The sequence below is a fragment of the Camelus ferus genome, chromosome 10 (genome assembly GCF_009834535.1).
Source record: "Camelus ferus isolate YT-003-E chromosome 10, BCGSAC_Cfer_1.0, whole genome shotgun sequence".
NCBI classification, from domain to species: Eukaryota; Metazoa; Chordata; class Mammalia; order Artiodactyla; family Camelidae; genus Camelus; species Camelus ferus.
The window spans coordinates 47,098,472-47,122,624 of record NC_045705.1 but is presented as its reverse complement, the minus strand read 5'-3'; the positions used below and the strand labels follow the sequence as shown (position 1 = coordinate 47,122,624).

General features: G+C 33.2%; 1 protein-coding gene across 27 annotated transcripts in view; it reads right to left on the bottom strand.

The window, feature by feature from the left end:
- Positions 1-24,153, bottom strand: part of SOX6 (SRY-box transcription factor 6) — a 556,391-nt gene that overhangs the window by 305,555 nt on the left and 226,683 nt on the right. For all 27 annotated transcript variants that reach the window (XM_032488948.1, XM_032488938.1, XM_032488944.1 and 24 more), the window contains one exon: positions 5,490-5,697. In XM_032488948.1, the coding sequence (XP_032344839.1) occupies positions 5,490-5,697 (208 nt within the window). The remainder of the gene's footprint in view (positions 1-5,489; positions 5,698-24,153) is intronic.

Here is a 24,153-nt window from a genome sequence, read left to right as displayed (position 1 = left end):
GGACTCTCTGATTAAATATATGTATTTAGATATAGAAGTCCTTTATAAAGTATTCATTTTCTGACAACTGTCGCTTATGCTAGAGCCCAGCTACACTGGCAACAAGATGGGTGACACAAGGATAACTAAGATTCATCATTTAATCCTAGCTGAAAGATTTTTATCTTAGAAGCACTTTAACCTGAATCTATTAATCAAAGTCTTTCTGCATACTATACCCACCAATGCCAACAGTGTTTTAAAAGGTAGATTCTGATATTCTTTCTTTCTGTCCATCCATCCATTTTTCCATGCATCTGTCTACCTACCTACCAACTTATCTATCTGTCTATGGCAGAAAAATCAGGGTTTAATTTACAGCAAAACAGAAGCCTTCCCTATTTTCCCACAAATCTCACTTTCAGAAGAGGCACTTCAGACAGAACACCTTTGTTCATCAGTGTTTCAGCAATCCAGTCAAATCACTGCTTTGGAAATGACACCTCTTGAGAGAATGGCAGATAAAATACTGGACAGTTACTTGGTTAATGAAAGAATCAACCTGTAAGGGAAAAACTTCACTATTCTATGTGGAGTTTTTGTTTTATCATGTATATATTGTTTAAAAATAGACCATAATAGATAAACTTTTTATAGATCAATTCCTGAATATGAGAGGAAGTGAGAAGGAGGGTATACTCAGTCTGATAGAGTCAAAACATTCTCCAGGACAAGAATGACTCAGAAAAGGTCATTTATTATGTCAATCACACAGGCTTGTCACTCATGAAGTATAGCCTTCAAACCAGAAAGCAGAAGTGAGGGAGACGTGATTAATGCATTTGAAAGTTCTTATACGTCCCATGGGATAAGGAATTTCCCAAATGAGGAGACGAGGCTTTAAAAGGTCAAAGCCAGTCAAATTTTGGTGAGCTATTATACCTCTTAAGACCTAGAATATAATTATTATAGAATCAGAATATCTATCAGAAGCTTATTAATGATCTTTTCTCTAATTATTTCTATTCTCCCATTATACTGTTCTGTTCTATTGCTCTAAGTGGATAATTAAAATTAAGAATCAAATTCAAATAAAAAATAGAGATCCTCATTGCTTCCATTCTCCAAAACATGTTGCTCTACTTCTTTTATTTCCATTAACTGTAGTACCATCATCCTTTTCACTGAGTTATCTTTAAACCATTCCTCTCTCTTGATCTCCTCACTTTAAATGTCAAGTCCCAACAATTCTATATCCTAATGTCTTTTCCATATGCACCCCTTCTTCCTTTCTTGTTTCTGCTTCCTTAGTTCAGGCCCTCATTATCTCTAGCCTGAAACAATTTCCTTAATGTCTCTCCACACTGCCATAGATCTGACACAGTGCTGCCAGCTTAACTTTCCTAGAGAAAAGCTCTAATCCATCATGTTACTGTGCTAAAAAGTAGTCAATGGTTCCTCCATAACTTTCAATGTAGAGTTCAAACTCCTTAGCAAAGAATTTAAGGGCCTCCGTGATCTGAACAGAACCTACCTTTTCAGTCTTATATCCCATATCCATCTTCACTTACTTTAAATTAGAACCTGAACTCCTGGCTGTTTTAAAGCTCTCTGCCCATTCCTTTTGACTGTAATGTCCCTCCCTTCCATTTCTACCTATATAAATCCTTTCATCCTCTAAGACCAGTTAAGATCCATTTTCCTACTGAAAATTTCCATGGCTTCCTAGGCAGGTATAATCTGTCTTGTAAATTCCTATAACATTTTACCTATATAGCTCTCATGGAGTTTATCATATATTGGACGTTGAATTAGAGTTCATTTTGTATATGTTTCATATATCTTTCTAGAATATGAACTCTTTAAAGTTAAAGACTATTGTTTTATTCACTATAGGTGTGCCATATCCTATAGTATATAAGTTCTTAACCTAGGGTCCACAAATCCCAAGAGTCTATCTACAGAATTCAGGAAGTGTGTGAACTCATATGGAAAAAAATCCTTTTTCACCAACTTTTAACTGAAATTTTGTGTTTCTTTAAATTATAGATGCAGACAACAAACCATGAATTCATACTATGTATGACATTGTAATCCACAGAATCACAATATATTTTTATTTCACATTGTACTTGTTGAAGATACCCCAAAATGTCTTTTATGTTTATCACTACTTCAAAATTATGTTTTTAGTTCCTCCACTAGATATTATGTTTAATGCATTAGTGAAGTAGTACTTTCTACCATGTCACAAAACTTTAAAATTACTTAATATTTTAATATAATTCATTTTCTCTATAATTCCATGGATTTTACTTTATGCATCTAAAATAAGAATGGACCCGTAGGCTTCACCAAGCCACCAAAGGAATCAATGGCCAAAAAAAAAAAAAAAAAAAAAAGTAAGCTAGTAAGAATACCTCAGTTCTAATATAACAAAATAAGGAGAAAAACTTCTTTTTAGAAAAATAATCATTATACTATGTAGTCTTGAATAGGGTTTAAAAAAATAAACCGTGAACTATAGAATATTATGTAAGCATATTGTTTATAAAAAATCATAGTCTTGGCATTGGAAAAAGAGCAATCTTCTGTCCTCTACAATAGCTTTAAAATGTCAATTAAGATTGCTCTGTACTTCCAAAGACAATTAATTATCTTCCAAAGATTATTCTGTACATAGCTACACTGTTAGACCATTAGTCTTGTTATAAATGATAATCTGGTTCCTTGTACCTTCTTGTCACTGATCCGTATTTTATCTTCATGGAGCTAGACAGAAAAACCCAGTCCCTCCTCTATATGACTAATTTTTAAAGACAACCATCATGTCATCCTTGATCTTCTTTTCTCTAGGGCTAATATTACTAGTTCCTTCAGTCACTCCTCTTATTATACATTTCTGTTTCTGTTATCATGTCAATTGTCCTCCTCTGAGAATATCCCAATGCTTTTGAGTCCATCTTAAAGTATAGTAATTCTCAACTCAACACAATACTTCAGATGCATTCTATTGAGCAGGGAGTTCAACGATACTACCACTTCTTGAATGCTACATACTGTAATTCCAGTAATGCTGAGTGAGATAGCACGGACAATTTTTTTGGCAATATTCACCACGCTAACCCCACTGCACTTTCTGTCACCTAAAACTCATATTTTTTAATTCATGTGTCTGCTATTTAAATTTCCTTCAGTAATTAGTTGTGCAGATAGGAATTTTGGTCACAGCCTCTGGACTTGACAATAAAATCTATTAAATTTTATCTTGATAGATTAGTTTTAAATTTATATTTTCAGTTTTTCAAAACTTTAGCTTTGTTTCTTTTGTACATTATATTCAGTGTTCCTCCCAGATTTTTGAATTCTGTAAAGTTGGTGAGCATGCTTTTTATCATTTCATACTTATCCTTAAAATATTATATATATTAATATACACTAAAAATGCCTGAATTTCTGATGCCTAAAATATATGTACTGTAGAAAACAAAGTTCTGTGAAGTACATAAAAATATTCTTCCACAGTAAAAATATGATAAAAGATTCTTAAATGAGAGGTCTCATCCTGCAAGTGTCTCTCTTGTATCAAATCTATAACACTCAGTAATGAAGAGGAAGACTAAAAAACTAATTATTATTACTTGTAAGAGAAGAATGATTTCAAATTCCCTAGCAGTCCAGACCCTCACCCCCAAAAAAATAATCACAAATCAGTTTTTTAATTTTTACACAATAGAGCCTTCTAAAGTACTTTGAAAACCACTTTCTTAAAGAACTAAAACCATCTTTTTGGTGAATCACAAAAGTAATCTACCAATCTCATTTATTCAGTTTATTAATCTGGCAGCCTCAGTTATTCCAGAACATAGCCAAGAATGAGAAATATAAAATCTCTGAGCAGCCTAGAAGAGTCAGCATGAAGTCCATACACTAAAGATCATTTCTATTACCCAGAATCTCTCAGCAGCTCACCCAGATATATTTGTGCATATTCTAAATATAGTCCAGAATGTTATGACCATCTAATTTCATAATTGGTAGATGAATAGTAGAAGCAAATTAGAAATTATTCACAACTGAGCAAGAAGTAACCTGACATTAATGGAAAAGAAACCAACGCATGCACGCGCACACACACACACACACCAAAAAAGATATCTATATCAAGCTGATACAAGAACTCCAAAATTTCATAATTGCAGAGAAATGACCATAAAACCAAACTGTCCTAATTAATTCAATGATCTCTTGGGAATAATTACATTATACCATGGGAAAGTAATTACATTTAAAATATAATAATCATCATAATACCTCAAATTTATATAATTTACAGTTCATAAGGTACTTTATATTAATTATTATAGTTAATTCTCAAAATGTTTGAGGTAAGAAGTCAGGCATTGGTACCATACCAAATTTCAATATGTGGCTCAGGGAGATTGAAGAACTTACCCAGGGTCACATGACTGTTAGCTAGGTATTGGAGTTCATAGTCTACTGCATTATTACCCTGAGTCATCAAAACAAATTTACATTTTGTGCCATATAATCTGGTTAGTAAGACAGGGAAGCATGTAATACATTTTAGAAACTTCCACAAAAGTTGCTGATGTTGTGGACACATCACAAAAATTAATTTGAAATTTTTTAACTTTTGAGTCCTCAAAGGAATAAAATTAAGTTACATAAAAAATTCCCTTATATCATATCCCCAGTTCCCTACAATGCCACAGAGGTCTAAATTTAACTTACAATGTTAGTAATAATCCTGAGCCATTAAGTACCCTACATTTTTAAAGCCTAAAACCTGTATATAAAAAAATGAAAGAAAATACATAGTATAGCAATCACTTAGACTTGATTTATTTAGTTTAAACATAAATTAGAGAGTCTTCTTTCATCTGCTTTTTAGGACCTAGGTGCACTTAAGTGGACTCTTGTAGAGAGAGCAGAAAAGGTGGATGTGGAATGTTTCAGTAGGTGTCATATGTCAAAGAATGTCCCCCTTGAACATTTAGGTTTAACAATATTAGAAACTCTGAACTCTCAATTCCACAACATTTGAAGGTAAAATAATAATATTTATAAATTTATAATATTTATAAAAATAAGGAGAAATAAATTAGGGTTTTTTCCTCTTTAAACAGTTGATATTTTCATAATAAAACACTATTCATCAAAAAGAAATAGGGGAGAAAAAATGAAAACTAAAGTAGCTGGGAAAATTCCCATACTACCTTTCTGCAAAGCAAGGCTTATAGTCAGTTTAAAACCTTGGTTTGTTATTATTAAGAACAAAGTAAAATGCACAAAGTTTTAGAAAAATGGAGCTATCTGCTTAACACTTCTAATGGATCACAATCTGCCATCACCATGGTAACCTCTGAATAACTTTTTTCTTACTAGTGCCAATTATGCACTTCTCTGGCCCTTGAAACCCCACTCATTTTTTTTTTAAGGCCTGGAATCTTTAAAAGAATAAAGCCAACAGTTAAGTCCACACATACCCTCTTGTTCAGTCCGAGTCATTTCCTCAAGCTTCTTCTGTTTCAGTGTGTCCACCACATCGGCAAGGCTCCCTTTGCGGCGTTCTGGGGTTCCAAAAGTAACACTGGTCATTATCTCGCGGTCCCGACTCCCTTCGTCAGGCTTATGTGGTGAGGTAGAGGTATTTCGGAAGGAATATAGGGAACATAACTTATTATTCTCTGACTCCTGGAAAAACAAAATAAAGTAAAAACCATTAGAACATGTCTCTTTGCATATCATTGGTGAAAAATCCCAAACTCAGAATGACAGAGGCTGAGGCTGAGACAGACAAATAAAATATATTAACTATCTCTGCTTTAAAAGAAATACTAAACACTATAGAGGTAATAAAGGAATTAACCTGGAATTGCAGATTCCAACTGTTTTTTTTTTTTAATTAGAAAGCAGCCTAAGCGGAGCAACAACTAAATTTTTAAAAGAACACTTTAACTTCTTACTCATTTATATCCTTCATTTAAAATAGTCCAGATTTAATTATTAGTTATTAGGATTGGAAAAGTTTTTCTTTTAATTAGCACTTGTATTAGCAATGTTCTTCCCACATCCCCAAAAATATGTACATCACCAAAAAAAATCTCTAAATTTAGAACTAGTAGAGAAATTAGCTTCAAAATCCAATGTTAACTATTCACCAGAGAGGATATAAAATACCTAAATCAGCACGAGAAAGTTAGCGGACTTGAATTTTTTTGGGTACTGGGTTTGAGGCATATCATTTTTTTCTAGATATATGTCTATCAAAGTTACAGAAATCTCTTTCTATTCCTTACCCTTACCACTGATACTTCAGCACATAGTCACACACATTTTTTTTACATGGCATTATAAAAATGGTTTGTTTTTACTTTGTTTTTAACAAGAGGACAAGTTCGTTACAGAAACACTTGTCCAAGAATTATTTCATAGTACAGAGAAGTTAGCTAATTGGTTAGAGGCTTAGATCCATTTGCAATGAGAAAATAATAGCTTGCAAATAATAAACACCTAAGAGTTTATAAAAAGAAAAGGCTTTTATATCTCTCTAAAGCAGAGCTGAGAGTTTAAAGCAACCATTATGTGACCATAGTCCATCAGCAGTCTTGCATTCCCCTTATCAATTTATGCATGCGTATTCTCTTTCCCAATAAAGAAAATTTTTTATTGTGTGAAATAAAGCATCTAGCCTTTGTAATTCTAATCAGAAGCTTGAAAATGTTAATTGTGCCTATATATCTCTCTTTCTTAAAAAAAAAAAAAAAATGCCCAGCAAGCATCAAGAACCAAAGAGAGAAGCATGAGGCAAAAGTTACAGAGTTAATCACTGGTAGGAGAGGGGGGAAGAAAGGAAAATGGTGTCTAGAGAACTACATTTCCATATACATTAAATGAGATAATAATTGTGTCAAATAAATGCTAGGTATTAAGGAATTATTGTTATTGTATATAGGGTGGGAATAAAACTTATTTTCATGGTTATTGGGTAGCATATAAATGACATAACGTACTGTGAACAACTAGGCGCAGTGCTGAGCTCATTGCCAGTGGTGCCTTGGTAAATGGTAGGGACCATTATTCTGATAGAAGGAACAGATCTAGGAATGGAGCCAAAGAGGTTTCTTCCCTTCTGGACTTAAGGAATTGTTTAGGAAAAAAATATACTAGTCTTGAACTAAATTGAGTATTGTGAAGTCTGTGAATATACTGTAAACCATTGAATTATACACATTAAATAAGCAAATTGTGTGGTCTGGGTATTTTATATCTCAATAAAGCTGTTTTAAAATACTGTGAGCCAAATATTAACTTCTTCCACTTTCCCATTGTTTGTACAGTGCCAAGCACTGGGCAGATGCATATTACATTTGTGTTGAAATAAACTGAACAGGATAAGATAAATGGGCCAGGCAGGAAAGAGAGTTCCTCTTAACCTTGTTCCTAGATCTTTTCTTTCCCCAGGAAATATGTTGTATTTCATTTAATGTAAAGTGATGTATAGGAGCCTCTTCTTTTAGATGCCAGTTATAGTTAGTACATGGCTCCTTGGAATAGCCAGTTCATTTTCCACTTTGTGCAAACAAAAACCGAGTTATATTTGCCAAAACCATTTTGAACTCCTAATAGTGTTCCTATCAGAAATGTGACCCAGACTTTTTTGAATCAAAATCACCATTTGATCAATTATGCTATGATCACTTTCATTTCAGATGCAAATTAGTCTCATATCATTGCCTACAAATCAAAAACAAACTCTGACTCAACCTAAGAGATTGAAGACCAATTCAAGATAACAATTACGTAAAAGTGGTTACCTACAAGTAACTTACCATTGATCAAAATAAAGAGAATGTTCCCATCATTCCCAAATTGAATTGGAAAGATGCTAGAAGTATCTCTCTAGCCTGAGTAACAGTTGTCCTTAGAGCATTTAGGCTCCACACAATACCATTTTTTTCTCTCAGGACTAATTTCAAACAATCTTATTTACCAATGTCACTTACTTGTTAGATAGACTACATTCCTTATTTTTACATCATGGAATGTGGTCACTGCTATCCCCCACTCAGACAATAACAATGAGTTCCCACATCAATGACCCACACTGTCCTCAGCTCTATAATCTGGGTAAGGTGGCCCAACACCACCAATAAGCTAAAAAGTCATGATTTCTCCGAGAAAGCAACAAGAAGTACTTTCAACAATGTCACCAAGGCAGCAACATAGGCAGTAGATGAAATCATAAATGACTTAAGTCATATAAGTCATCTTATACTATTTTTAGGAGCAATGGAAAGGGGCAAAATTTACCATTTCTGGTCCTCATTTTTTAACTTTCTAAAACTTAAGACATATTGGCTTTTCATGAATGGAAGGAGGCCTATCTATAGTCGATTCATCTGAATAAAGAAGCACATAAATCCAAACACTTACAATGAAGAGATAACTGTTAAATAAAAGACAATAATGTCAAATTAGAAAAAGAAACATGACAAAGCATCTCTAGTTTTTGTTCTGAGGAATAAGTAATTTTTAAGTAAGCGTTCTTAAGGTGAAAAAAAGCTCAACTTATTCTGTAATTTCCTAAAAACAAACTATGAACTACCAGTTGAAGCAAGATGCCCAGTGACAGTATCCACTGAGTATTGATACTTGTCATTGCCGCATAGCTGTGGAGAGATTTGAGATGATATTTTCCTAAAGCAGTGCTTCTCAAACTTTAATGTGTAGAACTCCCTGGCAAGTATGTTAAAATACACATTCCTTCACCTCCTCCCATACCCCAAAAAGCAGGACCCAAGAATATGAAGTTTGATAAACAATCCAAGTGATTCTGATGCACAGGTCCTTTAATTCTGATGCACCCTAATTTAAGAAACACTGATCCCTAAGAAAGTAATGAAATAAACAGGCTTTGCCTTAATATTATAATATAGATACAATTATGAAATTTTTTGAAAGTTGGTTATTTGTGATTTTTTAAAATAACATAAAGGAAATTATTTCTATTCTTTTGATCATTCTTGTGAAAAGAACCACTGTATAACATGACTAAACACATTAACATCACAAAAAGCAGAGCATATGGGACCCTAAATAAGCATTAACTCATTCAAAGAAATCTATGATAAGTTTGTTTTTTCTCAACCCCTAACCTCAGTGGCCCCACCAAACCTAACAGTGAAGAGAATTTCAAAATATTATTTAAAAGGATCCCAGAACCAATGCACACACTAAAGCAATATTGATTCAGATTACCTAGAGAGCATTTCTCTGGAAATTGATTAAACACAGTATAAAAATTGTATGTAGATGACTAAAAAGGCATGCAGTAATATAAAATATAGTCATTAGGCAAAGTTTCTAGAAAAGACAAGCAATTTTCACGAATTAAGAATATATAATTAAGATGTTTCCATGTCTGAAGGGATAGAGAAGTAAATACTAAAAACAAAACATACATGAGGTGATGGATGTTAACTAAACTTACAGTGGTAATCCTTTCATAATATATACATATGTCAAATCATTACGTTGTATACCATAAACAAATACAATATTGTATGTCAATTATTTCTTAATAAAATTGAAAAAACAGATTAAAATAAATATTGCCTAGCTATTTCAGAAGTTATTAAAAACTGATTGCATAGCAATGGCATTAAAATAACATTAAACTTAAAAAGCCTTCTCATAGTACTATGAATACAGCAAGCATACTCAAATTTTTGAGCCTCTGTGAGTTTGCTCCTTTCCCCTAGAATGTACTACATTCTCTTTGACTATGACCTCAACCCACTCTTCAAAGCTCAGATCAAACTGCTTTTCATCCTTGAAGTCCTCCCTGACTTCTAGGCCTCACTATCCTCCTACCCACTGAACTACACATCGAAACACTTAATCAGAACCATGCAACTTAGCATTTAATAATATACTAAAATAAATTATTCATTACTATTTTGCATGTTTTAGTCATATTTGCAACTAAATTTTAGCTCTTAAAGGATTTGGGGTCATGTCTTATGCTTCTATTTGCCTCCAAAATATCAAGCAAAATGTTAAGAACACTGTTGGCTGATGAAACAACTATTCACCAAAGATTTCAAAAATAATCAAAAAATTAAGGATAAGGGTAAATATTTGCTCTGGCAATGACAGGATTGCTTATTTAAACAAAACGTTAAGAACTGAGATATTAAAAAATAAGTCATTCATTCAGTAAAAGATGGTATAGCTACACAATGGAATACCACATAGTCATTCAAAACAATATTATATATGTTAAATTTGGTGATGTTTATAGTGATGAATAATGAGCGGCAACTTGCATGTCAAATTGTAGTGATTATTTGAGGGCATTATGGTTTTATCCAAATGGTGGAATAATTTTAACTTATTGGAAATCACATTTTTGCATAAAATTTAATGATGTGGGACTATTCAGAACATATTACCAGTAAAAAGTATGTTAGTGAGAAACATCAATATACTTTTTTAAGAAAAAATTACGTACAGAGAAAAGACAACAGACTATCCAACAAAACGTTATTGTTCTTCTAAGTATTGAAATAATAGGTCATATTTTTTATTTTTGAGGTTATCTATATTTTACAAATGTTCTATCATAAATAACACTTTTAATCAGAAAATAAATACTAATTTCAAGGTTTCATATGAATACCTAAAAAGTTGTAGAAATAATTTATCTACAAGAAAAGATGTATTCAATGAACAAACAGATATATTGTAGTATTTAGTATGTAACTTCAATTTTGTTATATGTGTGCAGGGTAAATGTACATGGTCATTAAAAAAAAAAACTTGGAAGATATACACCAAATTATTTATAGTAACTTCTAAATGGTGATGAGATTGTTGGTAATTTTTCTTTCCTTTTTTGCTTATTTGTGTTTTCCAATTTATCATTAATAAACATTGATGTACATATTGCTCATGTAATAAAGAAGAACAAAAATCATTTTATAAAGAGATACTTGGAGGAAATGTTAAAAAGAATTTAAGAGAACAGAGTTTTGCCTTCTTGAAAATGTCTAGAGGATTAGAACATTATAGTTTCCTTTTATTGAACCCAGAAAAAATAATGAAGATTTCTTTCCTTGGCATTTCTTCAGTTTAAGTCTGTCAAATAATATTTTCTGATAAATCTAATTATTTATAAAGGAATACTTGATCAGCTAAAATCTAGATCCTAATCATTATCACCCATTATCCTGTTTGCCCTCAAAAGATACATAAAATCAATTTATTTTCTCTTCCAAGTTACAGTTGTTCAAAGCATCTTAAGGGAGGGATTAACTTAATAGTCCTTTTCTAGGTGAAATCCCTCTGGTTTCTACACCTATTTCTCATTTGACAAGGTTTCCAGACCCTTCATCATTCTCCTCTGATACATTCCAGACTCTAAATGTTGCTCTAAAAACGTGTTGCCAAGAACTGAATACCAAAGTTCTACATTTTCATTCTCAGCAAGAAGAAAATTAACACTTGGAAAGTTATGTACTTTTCCCCACATCACACAGGTAGAACTGGAAGAGCTAAAATCTAAATGTAGATTTTCTGACACCCAATCCAGTGATTTTTCCTTTCCACAGGACTATAAAATCACTCTCAACAGTAAAAGATGCCATAATTTCAATAACACTTACCTTCTAAAACTTTGCCTTGTATTTCCAGAGAGGAGCTTTACCTACTTTTAAGACAGGAATTCCACTACATCATTAATCCTAATCCAGGAATTACCAAAATACCTTGTATTAGTCATCTATTTATTTAAAAAAAAAAAAAACCCTAAAACTTAGTGCTTAAAACAACAATAGTAATTTATTATTTTTAATGATTTCCATGGGTCACAAATTCAGGAGCATCTGGGCTGGGCGATTCTATCTCAAGGTCTCTCATGAGGTTCCCATTAAGTCAGTGGCTAAGGCTGGAGTCATCTCAAAGACTTCTCTACTCAAGGATGTGAACATTTAAAGAGCTCAGGGTTGGAAGCTGGGGTTCCTTAAACATCTTCCTCTATGTCTACGTGATCTCTCCACAGGATCTTTTCTCTCCAGTATGTTGGCTTCAAACTGGCTGTACTTCTTATATCATGGTTCAGGAGGTAGTTCGGGAGGTAGTTCAGAAATAGTTCCTCGAAAAATGCATGAGTTAGGTGAAAGCTGTATTGCTGTTTCTAATCTAGTCTGGGAAATCATGCCCTATAACTGTCAATGCAATCTATTCAATAGTAAGTCACCAAGGCTTACCCATAGTCAAAGGTTTGGGAGTTAGACTCTGCCTTTTTATAGGATGGAGTTATAATTATATCCTCAAATTGTTGTTGTGAGAAAGGAAAAAAGGACTTAGGGCAGTGCCTATCACCTAAGTACTCAATAAATGATACCTACTCTTATTATTAAATTAAAATGTCCTTTGTCCAATTATATTTGGTTTCAATTTTCATTTCTGAAAATACAATCATGATAATCACTGGCACCATTTTTAGGTTTTCATCTATTCTTGTTCATCTAAGTGGAATAATGAACACTGAACTACATTACTCTCATCAATATCAATGATCAAAATTACCTTCTTTATAAAGACATCCCTAACTAATTCCACTAGGATCTAGCTCCTCACAAAGCTTCAATAATATCAACATTTGTAACTAGCTTTTCTAAGGATATTATCAATTTCCACTTAACCTAACTGCATATGGATTATCTCTACTCTGTCCAGGAGCAGCTACTGCTCTAATTTAGCTGGGTTTTCAGCTGCACCTTGACCAGGAATGTGAATGGACAGCCATACTGCAATTAGAGAACACAAATGGACTGAGGTTGCAAAAGTCAGATGATAAGACGTCAGGAATAGAGACAGACAGAGACCATAGATCAGAAAAGTAATCTTGCCCTACATAAAAAGAGTTGAAACCCACATACAGGTGGAAGTCATTGAAATTGGAAGAAATGAATGGGAAATGGCTTTTCTAAGCAGTGGCATGAATCCACTTCCCTACATGTCACCAGTGTAATTTTAGAGACAGAATATTATTCTCTCTTACCCTTTCCTCCACTTATTAGCAAGGCTGAAATAAGTGTGTTCATTCTTATTGCATTGTATGTTGTCATTTTTGTTTAGCTTTGTTTTCCATTTTAGTTATACTGCCTCTCCAATTACAGCTTTATACTCACTCTAATCTGTCCTCCCTATATGACTTATTGAGGTACCCAATTATAGATTTGTCCCTGATTTCTGAAAGCCCACAATCTATAGCAAGCATCTGTTTCTTTAGACACTACCCCAAATCACTCAAACAAAGCCTAAATCCTAAAAAAGTTCTTTCAAACACTCTCTTACTGAGACACTCCATGGTTCTCTGTGGTGTGAGTTCTCCCTACTGCAATGAGTGATAAACCCAATTTGCTTAACTGTAGGTGTGTTCCTGGTAGTATTTGACTATCAGGAAGGAATTAAAGGGATGCAATGTCTATAAAGAAATTAAAAACAATTAAAAACCAACTAAAAGCTGTTTCTGTTTTCTTTAAATCACCATATACAGACAATTCAACCATGTCAGTGATCGATCTTCTCTTCTAGGACAGATGACTCCATCTACCTTGGTATGCACTGCATTTATATATTTTAAATTTCAAATAAGTGTTTAAGTTATATTACATAAATTACATATGTATATGTATATTTAATATATTATCTTGAGTTATACTCTATTATATATGTACTGCTTTTTTTCTGATTCCCCACTTTAAATAAATTTTTTTTTTTGACGAACCAAAAATACCTGCCAACTGTGCTGTATAAGAGGCATTCTGCCATAGTGTTATTGGGTAACTGATGAAAAATGCTTTACCTAATCTAGATGTCAATCACTTCTTGCTAACAAAGGATATCCAACTTTCTTAATGTGTTGAAAACTAAACTGCAAACATTTATAGGTTCTTTCTCAGAGGAAAACTTATGTTTTTTCTCATGTGACATATTTTAAGGAAAAACAGATTAAAGAAGTTACATAAATGAAAATACTGAATTTGGTTCCAATTACCAACAGATTATTCTTGACAAAAGTATCATTAGATCTAATAGTAAAATGAAATGTCTTCTTTTTCTCTTTTATTAAAACTGATACTTGGTATAATATATTTACATAGCATCCTCAAAGTTGGAATAGTATCACGTCACTTTACACTATTATAATATTCAATAATAATAAATTTATTCATGATGTGTCAGAATATAGGTTTGTTACCAATTATTTGCTAAAATGTTACAAGTCCTGAAGTCTAAGAAGAAAAAGCTACTGTTTTTAAAATGTTATTTTGTGCAGCAACATGGATGCTCCTGGAGAATGTCATTCTAAGTGAAGTAAGCCAGAAAGAGAAAGAAAAATACCATATGAGATGGCTCATATGTGGAATCTAAAAAACAAAAACAAAAACAAACAAACAAAAACAAAGCGTAAATACAGGACAGAAATAGACTCACAGACAGAGAATACAGACTTGTGGTTACCAGGGGGTGGAGGGTGGGAAGGGATAGCCTGGGATTTCAAAATTGTAGAATAGATAAACAAGATTACACTGTAGAGCACAGGGAAATATACACAAAATGTTATGATAACTCACAGAGAAAAAAATGTGACAATGAGTGTGTATATGTCCATGAATGACTGAAAAATTGTGCTGAACACTGGAATTTGACACATTGTAAAATGATTATAAATCAATAAAAAATGTTAAAAAAATAAATAAATAAAATGTTATTTTGATTCAAAGAAACATACAACACCAAAAGTTTTTTAAATGGCCTCATTATCATAATATTTAATAAATGGAAGTAAAGACAGTGTACAGAGTAAATATAGAAAATATATTAAAGTCTCTAAACATCTCAAGACAAGCACATAGAAAAGCCTTGCATCATTTGTATGCTTTCAGAATACAGAATCAAAATCTCAAGATTCAAAGGTCCTTAAAAATCCAACTGCTCAACCCCATCTAGTACTTGAACTCCCTGTGCAAGACAAAGTAGTATGATAGTAAACAAAGTACAGAGTCTCTGAACCAGATTTCCTAGGTTTTCCATCCACCTCTCATATAGCCCAGAGTTAGTTAACCTCTCTCTGCCTTAACTTCCTGATCTATAAAATGGGAGTAATAATAACAGCAGTACAGAACCTATCTCATAAGGCTGTCATGAAAAATAAACTAATAAAAATAAAAAATTTAGATGGTGCTCATTAAATGATGGCGTGGTGGTGGTGGTAGTGATGGTGACTGTTAGAATACCCATGACAAGTGACTTTTTGGTCTCTCCTTGAACACCTCTATTAATAGAAGATTTAGCACCTCCCAAAGTAGTCCCTTCCATCTTCGAAAGGTTGTCAAACATTCTTATTTACAGGAATACGAATTCTTCTCTTTCAACCTATAGTTCATTCCATTCCATGGGAATATTCAGAACAGCAGCATTTTCAATACATACACACAGCTATTATAGTACCCTTATATCTTCTCTTTTTCTAGGCAAAACATCCCTGTTTCCCTAATTTCTTCCTCATAAATTATGGTTCAGCCATCCTGCTCATTCTCCTCTGAGTATGTTACAATTTGTTTCTCTCTCTCTCTTACGTCCCCAACACATGAAGCAACATTCTATCAATGTTCAGCTAATTAGCTTATTCATGTGCCTACCAACTCGAGGCCATTACTTTCATCTGGAAATTCATTATTATTCAAACTACCATATGATACTCAAACAACACTACCAAGCTAAGCCGAATTGGCTAAGACAATTTTACCCTTATATCAAGAAAGTTAGAAGTAGAAAGAGATTTAATGATTATAGTTCAAATCTTTCTCTTTTTTCAAATAGGCTTTTTAAATTTTATTAGGAAAAAATTTTGAATATTCAGAAAACTAGAAAGAATAATACAATAAGTACTTTTATAGCCATCAGCTAGGTTAAACAATTAGGTTAACACTTTGTCATATATATGCTATGTATGTATGTATCTGTCTATGTATCTTAATTATATTGCTAAACCGTTTTAGAGTATGTTATTGATATCACATGCCATCTTACCCCTAAATACCTTAGCATGCACCTGCAGAAAATAAGCTGTGGAGCCCAGTGGTGACTGCTTCTGTGTGCTTTGAATCTTTCATTTTTTGAGATGAAGAAACTGAAGTCAGGAGATATGAATTGACTTCCTTAAGGTCACACAGCAAATTAGTGGCAGAGAAAAACATAGGCCTTCTATGGAGTAACAATCTCTCCTCTAAATTATGTTTCCTCTAAATAACCCCAGGGAAAATATTTCCACTGAATCAAAAGGATGTTTTCTTTGACAATTTGAGGCACTGGGGAAAAGGGGTGTGATTATGCAGAGGTTTCAGAAGTATAATTGGACAAATTCTTATAGAGCAAGTTTCTATGCATGGAGACTCAAATGATTCCATAGAGCTTTTCTTAAGAGGTAACTACTTGCTCTTGTGTCAAGTTTATTATCCTCTTGCTCTTCTGCTTTGCAGTTGTTTTCTTTTCTCCCTCATTTGAGAGATACCAGTGCACTTACAAAAATAACTGTATATTTTTACATGTAATCAACAAAACAGATAATATGCTTTAAACTAACTGAAGTCTACAAAGGAAGCTTAAGTTGTATGCATATCACAGGATCCAGGTATCAGTCAGATCACCAGGAACCCATTTTTGCTTAAGTGTCATCCAAATGAGGAATACTGAATAGCACTTCGAGTTGGTGGACAAACCTCAGACATCAGAATTAAGTAACTAAAGCAAACAAGTCAAAATAAAAAAAACTCCCTACTCTCTACCAAAACTAGGAAACTAGCCTTTAAATTAGGAAAGTCAAGGTACCAAAGACCTGTTGTTTGACACTAGCTCAGAGTTGGCAAGAAAGAGGAGTAATTACTGTATGGCATGAGTAATCCTTTGAAACGCTATTTAATTCAGCTTCTGAGAAACCTGTCTCTTAATTCATGACAGAAACTGGGGCTGTTGTGGGAAAGGGGGGTTCTACAAAATTCAAGGGTATCACAGTAGCTTCAGCGAAAATCGAAAAGGTACAAAAAGTTTTAGGAAAAAAGTAAGGTAGTCCAGATCCACTAGGAAAAGGAGTAGGATTTAAGCCCTCAGAAACAAATATCAGTACGATAGTGACCTATGTATTGGTCGTCTATTTTTAAATGATGAAGCTGACGTCACATAAAAAAGAAATAGCTCAGAGTATACTCTTCATTCTTCATTAATCTTAACATTAAAAAGTACCAGAGCCCAATCAAGGTCTGTCAAATCTGTTTGATCCTTAATAGAGATCATGCTCTATTAACAGTAAAGTCCTTCTATGGACTAGTTCGTCTGAAGAAGAGCAACTAGAGCACAGATTGCTCTATATGTCAAACACACTGAGAGTATATAGTTTGAGAATTTATATTTAAATATATTTTGAGAATTTCACCCACCACAAAATCCTTCAAATTTCCTTCTAATATGTATATAATAGCTTACAAGAAACTCCTTGTAATCTAGAAATTTTAAAATAACATCTCTAGCTCTCTGATTAAAGATTTTACAGATAGAACAAGTTCAGAGACTAAAAATGATTCCGCAGAGGCTATGTTGCTCATAAAACATCTATCTATCTATCTATCTATCTATCTATCTATCTATCTATCTATCCATCCATCTATGAGTATTTACATTTCCAGAAAAAGGAAAACTAGGCACAAGACTGTCACCGATTTACCACAAAGCAGCAAGTAGAAATCAAATCTGTCATCAGATATCCCCAGTGTCTGGAGGTTGTGCATTGTTCTACCTGAAGAGACCTTGGATAAATGGCTCATTACAACCATACAACCCATCCTTTTTTCTCTGTGGAAGGCAGTGGGGTGTGAGCTTTAATTTTTCTCAGTTTCCAGAAACTCCCAAACTCGCATTCAGATCCATTCCTTGCCCTACTGTGTCATTATTCCTCATGGATCCAAGAGAACAGTAGTCAAAAGGAAAGCTGAAATCTAATTTTACTATCAATTTCAAAAAGCAAAATAAATTAACTATAATCAACTTCACATACAAAATATATTCAGTGCAAGAACAAAAAAATAAATAAAGGCATTTTGGTAGAAGCATACCATGTATAAAAAAGACTGATACAACTAAAGGCCAAATATTAACTCTAAATTCAACAGCAAATTTTTTCTCAGTTTATTCATGAATTACATTAGTTTAATCCTGGATAATCCACAATTATGTAAAAGCTACTAATTAACCACTAGAACTTATCAAAAAGTTCCTAAATAATAGTAATTCCCAAAAAATGATCTAATTCTTTGGGTTTCAAGGTAAATGAATCTCTTCTATTATATCACAATAATCTATCTACTGTTGAATAAGGGCACATTTCTTCCCAAAAGTTTGATAAACTTGAGAATATTATATTCTAGGTATTCTTAATACACTGTCAGTAGAAACAAATCAGAGTTAAATTATAATCAAAGTAAAAGTTTACAAAATAATTTCCAATTACTTTATTAAATAAGGTTTCCCATTTTCTAAGGTGCTAATGAAATATAAAGAAGATAAATGAAATGCATAAATATTCATTTCTAATATTTACCTGATTGTAAAATTTTATTAGCAAAGGTTTGTAATTTATACCTTGGATTTGAGAATGTGGTGTACACAGAGATATACTACTGAACTCAATTTGCATCACCTAGAAAAATAATGCCTAGAGGTCACAGGAATATAGTAATACCAAGATAATACATAAAAGGTTAATAGTATAAAAATAAATGTATCATAACACTGAAAGCTATATTAACAAAAGAAGTAATAGCTTAAAGTTGTTTTTCTTTATAAATATTACATTTTTCTTAAAAAGCAAGGAGAACCTATTGCAGAGGACAAACAGTGGGATAATTTTCATATCAAGGTAATTAAGGCATATTTATTAGATGCATTCAAGAAAGATTAGATACGTTCATAGAGGGAACAGAGTAGGGTCTTTCCTGCTTAGTGCAGGAGGTTTGACTCAATAATCAAAGAGAACCCTTACAATCTCATCTCCGAATGAATTACAGAAGCAGGATTTGTTATGCTAAAGTTGACTTTATGAAAAGTAATGCTCTCCAAATTAAAATAAGAAGGTAGATCTGGAGTACAAACACAATCCCAGGTTCCTGCTCCCAAGGCAATGTGCTGCCTATCATAGGTATCACCATCTTATTCATGCTCATCTAGAAGGACCTTAAGAATCATATCTCACTCCAATCATGAAAAAGTTCAAATTAGTCATGTAAATGACTGCATCCTATATAATATAAATGTTATTTTCTATACCATGTTGTTTAGAAGAATTACAGAAATGTGCAGATTTCTTTATTCCAGCTATATTTCACTATAGTGATGTATCCAGGTCATCAGTGGGCAAGAAGGAACTCTGTACAACAATGTGTACATTAATCAGAACAACCTATACATTGAACTTTACTTGTGGAGTTCAGCTTTAATCAAAAAATTACGGTGTCCTGAGATCAGCTTCCAATGATTCATACTGACCAACTTTGACAAGTAGCTTACTTTAAAAAAAAAAAAAAAAAAAAAACTTCTACTACTTTCAAATCCCATTTAAATTTATCAAGAAAATACAAGCTTTGTGGAACAGGCCTGCTCAATCAAGCTGTTCTGTTAGACTAGATCATATCAGATTTTCTATTAGTAACCAAGTCTTATGTTAAATAATTATCAAAAAATGACTTCTCCTACATGTCTGGAAATGCTATAGAGCCCAAGCTACACTTTAGTCATGAGGGAATACTTGCAAATGGATATTAGAGGAAAAATCAAACCACAGGAGCAGTCCTGGCATGATGATGAGGTGTACCCTAACAGCATATTGGTGAAAGAAATGAAACAAAATATTTATGAGACATAAATGTATCACATAAAAATAAAGCAAATTGTAGGAATATTGGCTGAATCCCAGAAAAGATAATCCTTATGAACATGAAGGAATGCTGTCAGTTGTAAGTGAATGTCAGTGATGGAATTCGTTAAGAGCTTCGTGTTACAGTGAGAGCTCTGCAAACTCCAGTTGCTGGATCTTATACAGCCCGAAAGATTAAAATAAAAATTAACATGGTTTATCCTTCTCCTTGAAAATATTCTGTATTCACAATTTTATTACACTTAAAAAAAAGAAAAGATACTGGGGTCTGATTCTCCTTGAACTGTGAAAATTTTTAAAAATGCAAAAAAGTCTTTGCACAGATGTACTGGATTTTTATATTTTGGCAGGTGCTCAGTATGCAGCCCACATAATCACATGTTAATGACTGGAGGGTGTTAATCAGCATGCATACCTGATTCCTTCTTGCCCAAAGGGGAAAAAGCCCACTATTCCATAGCATGTTAATGTTTCTACTTTTGATAAAGATTTTGGTAATATGCTGTAAGTAAGAAAACTTTTCTAAAAGGTATATTTAGAAAGATGTATTATATCAATAAGAATAATGATAAAATAATTCAAATTTCCATAAATACTGAGATATTTCCAAGCAGCATACCAGTAGTCATTTTGTTTAATTTAAACAAACCAGGTTTGGGGAATTTTTTTAAATATACATTTTTTAATAGCAGGAATAAAACACTGCACATACACAGGGTGTGAAAACATAAAGGTGATCGATGTGTTAACATCGTACAGCATTAGTTATCTATTTTACTACTCACACCATGCCATAAGATAGGGTTTTATTTTTTGGTTCGAATTGTAAGTTTCTGTCAGTTTCTGAGATAGGTTTAAAAACAGATAGTTCTGTGTGCTAATATAGTTCCAAAGTTATGGAAAATGGGAAATCTCCCTCAGAGTTTCCTGGAGAATGTCGTTTCATGACTCAGGGACAACGATGGACATTTTCATCTATTACCAGAAGTCTAAGTTTGAAATTTACTTAAATTGAATGAACTTCCAAAATCCTAAAAAGAGAGTGCAACTAAATTTCTCAAGAAGTCTGAACCTTGCTAGTTTATGGGTTTTTTCCCTCAGTGCTTCACAGACTAATCAGGTACCAAGAAGATGCACATAAATCTTGCATACAGTTCGGACCAGATGAACTAGTGCATTTCACCACATTTTCTAAAGTTCAGTCTCAATAAAAATGAAGAAATAAGTTTTATTTAGATGCTGCCTACTACCTTAAATTACTAAATCTTACCAAAAACTGGCAACAATTCAAGTTTTTAAAATCTTTTGAAAGGTAACAAAATTATAAATCTTCTTAAAGTCTGTCACAATATAAAGCATGGCTGAGAAGGATTAAATCCTCATTCAAATTCATGGACTATGCTATCATGTAATGACAACAGCTCCATTCCAAGAAATGCTACAAAATCCACACCAGAATCTTTATGACTCAAAATCAACTACATAGAACACTCCAGAGTTGATTAGCAACTTCACTGGACTGAAAGCAAGAAAGGCAGAGGAAAAATTGTTTGCAAGCAAGAAAGTATTGTTCCCAACAGTTATTTATTAAATATCTCAAGATGCCTATTTTTTTTCTTTCAGTTACAACAAAGGATATTATTGGCATCTTTTATTTACAGTAGAAATCTTATATTTAAAACTTTTCTAGAAGATAAAACTCTGGGGGGATTTAAGTAAATCTTTTAAACAAGGAGTTCTGAAATTCTGGGGTCCAGTAAGGTTATTTCGACTTAATTAGACTAGTAGTTAAAAGCCAGATGCATATAATCCCATTCTGGCTTAAAATACATATCAATACGAGCATGCATGTAAGTGCACAGGTTCACATGCAGGAGGTCCCAGTTAAAATCCTGTCACTTTGGGGATCTTAGAAGAGATATTGTTGGTGCCTAGCCCACATTCCCATAGCCTATCTCAGAAGTCACCTGCAAACAGTTCCTTGTTAAAAGGTTCTGTCTTCACACAAGACCATTCACCATCTAGGAGCAAGACTAACCCCTCCACCACTCCCTGGTACCAACAACTTCATTTCTTAGTCATTCTTGATTAAATTTCTGCCCTCATGTATATTACATAAAATATTCTCCTCAACCTCTGTGTGAATCTCGTCTTCTTCAGAATCTATAGTAAATCCTCAAAGAATAACCTCCCTAACTGTCCACTCCTCCACTCATCATCAAACTCTCACCTGCACTACTGCAACAGTTTTCCTAGGAGGTGCCCTTGTTTCTGGTATCATCGTCCACAATCCACTCTCTATACAGCAGCTAATGTGATCTTTTAAAAACATAAACCATGGTAGACTCTTGCTTAAAATTTTCCAATACCTTCCTTTTGCACTTGAAGTAAAGTCCAAACACCTCACTGTAGCCTATGATACCCCATAGTATCTGTCACCTGCCTGCCTCCTAGATTTCATCTTACACCATTCTCGCCCTCATCCATTCCACTCCAGGCACTCCATTGTTTCCTATTGCTCAAACACATCAACCAAAAGGGTTTTGTACTTACTATATACTCTAGCTGAATGTCTTCGCTCAAACTTTTACATAGTTGTCTTCCTTCTTGTTATTCAAACCTCAACTCAAATGTCACCTCTTCAAAAAGACCTTCCCTGGGTTGCCTGAAGCAGCCATTCTCAATCACATTTTCTTATTTAATTTTCTTCATTGCACTTATCATTGTCTAAAATTGTCTCACTCTGTGAGGGAATGGTATCTGTCTTATTCACAAGAAAATCCCTGTGCCTGGAACTTAGTAGGTGCTACATACTCAAGAAATCTTTAACAGATAATCATTACACACAATATCATATGCCAGCCACCAAATATTCCTTCATGTGTGTTAACATTAAAAAAGATACATTATACATTTTTGATGAAAAAATTATGTGAATTTATTCCTGTCTAACAAATCAGCTCTAATGGGAGCAAAATCACATATCAGGGAACAGTGTCAATATTCCTCTGCAAAAAAGGTGCTAGTATACTGGTACCATAAAGGAAATGGTAAAGGCTGTACATGGCAAACAAGGACAGTAAATTCTTATTTACTCTAACGTTTCAGCCTTCAAATGGATCTTGCCAATTAACACAGCACACTAAATTTAAAATCAAACATTTTGGTGTCTAATATAAGGAATGGTAATTAAAATCAGACAAAAATTTTTTTATCTTAAACTGGTCTTGGAATGCTGATCTCTAAAATGTCTATTCTCCACTTCTTTGCGTATGCCACAATGAACTTTTTTACTTGTTTGAAACTCTGTAGTCTCATATTTTTGGGGTGCAACATCAAAATAATTAATTTGAATTTTAACATCTAAAATTTTTTTTACTAATCAGGAAGTAGGGATTAGCAGAACTTCTCTGCTTTGTCTTTACCCTGTCTTACAGAAAAGCTCCTCTGTGGTCTTGATACTTCGAAGTAAAACCTTCCCTGCACCCAGTAGATAAGAAACTTTTAATGCCTGTTTCTAACTGTTCATGAGTGAGGGCTATCACAGACAGTAAATAGCAATGGAAAACTGAATAACTGCTGATAGAATCTTTGTTGTTGTTTTTTAGACTTTCTTTTAAATTTTATTTCTTCATAATGATTTTATGGAGTTTAATTACAGTGAGTAACAAATAGGATCCACCGAAGAGAACAGTAAGTTTCACTTAACTTCGTAACAATTCCTCTGGACTTAATATTTACTTGAAAGTAGAATGAAGTAAAATGTCTATTAAATTTTACTCTAGTCACAGTCACCCCACCCCAACACACACACACACACACACACACACACACACACACACACACACTACATGTAGGTTTGCAAGACTGTCCAGAAACCTAAAATCCTTCTATTGTTTTCCATTTCTGTAAAGAAAAATCAGTTGGTGATATGATACTTGCAGTATAAGTCATTACAGGTCTGATGTTACACTTGCTATATATTATTGAATCTATCAAATGAAAAGAGAGCACAAAGGGAATTTCCAAATGCAGCTGCTATTTCCCATTTGTTAAATCCTTTTATTATACCATATAAGTACACAGCTGGGAAATACTATAGAGTGGGAGTTAAAACAAAATATTTTGGCTTCCAGACATTTAGAATACAC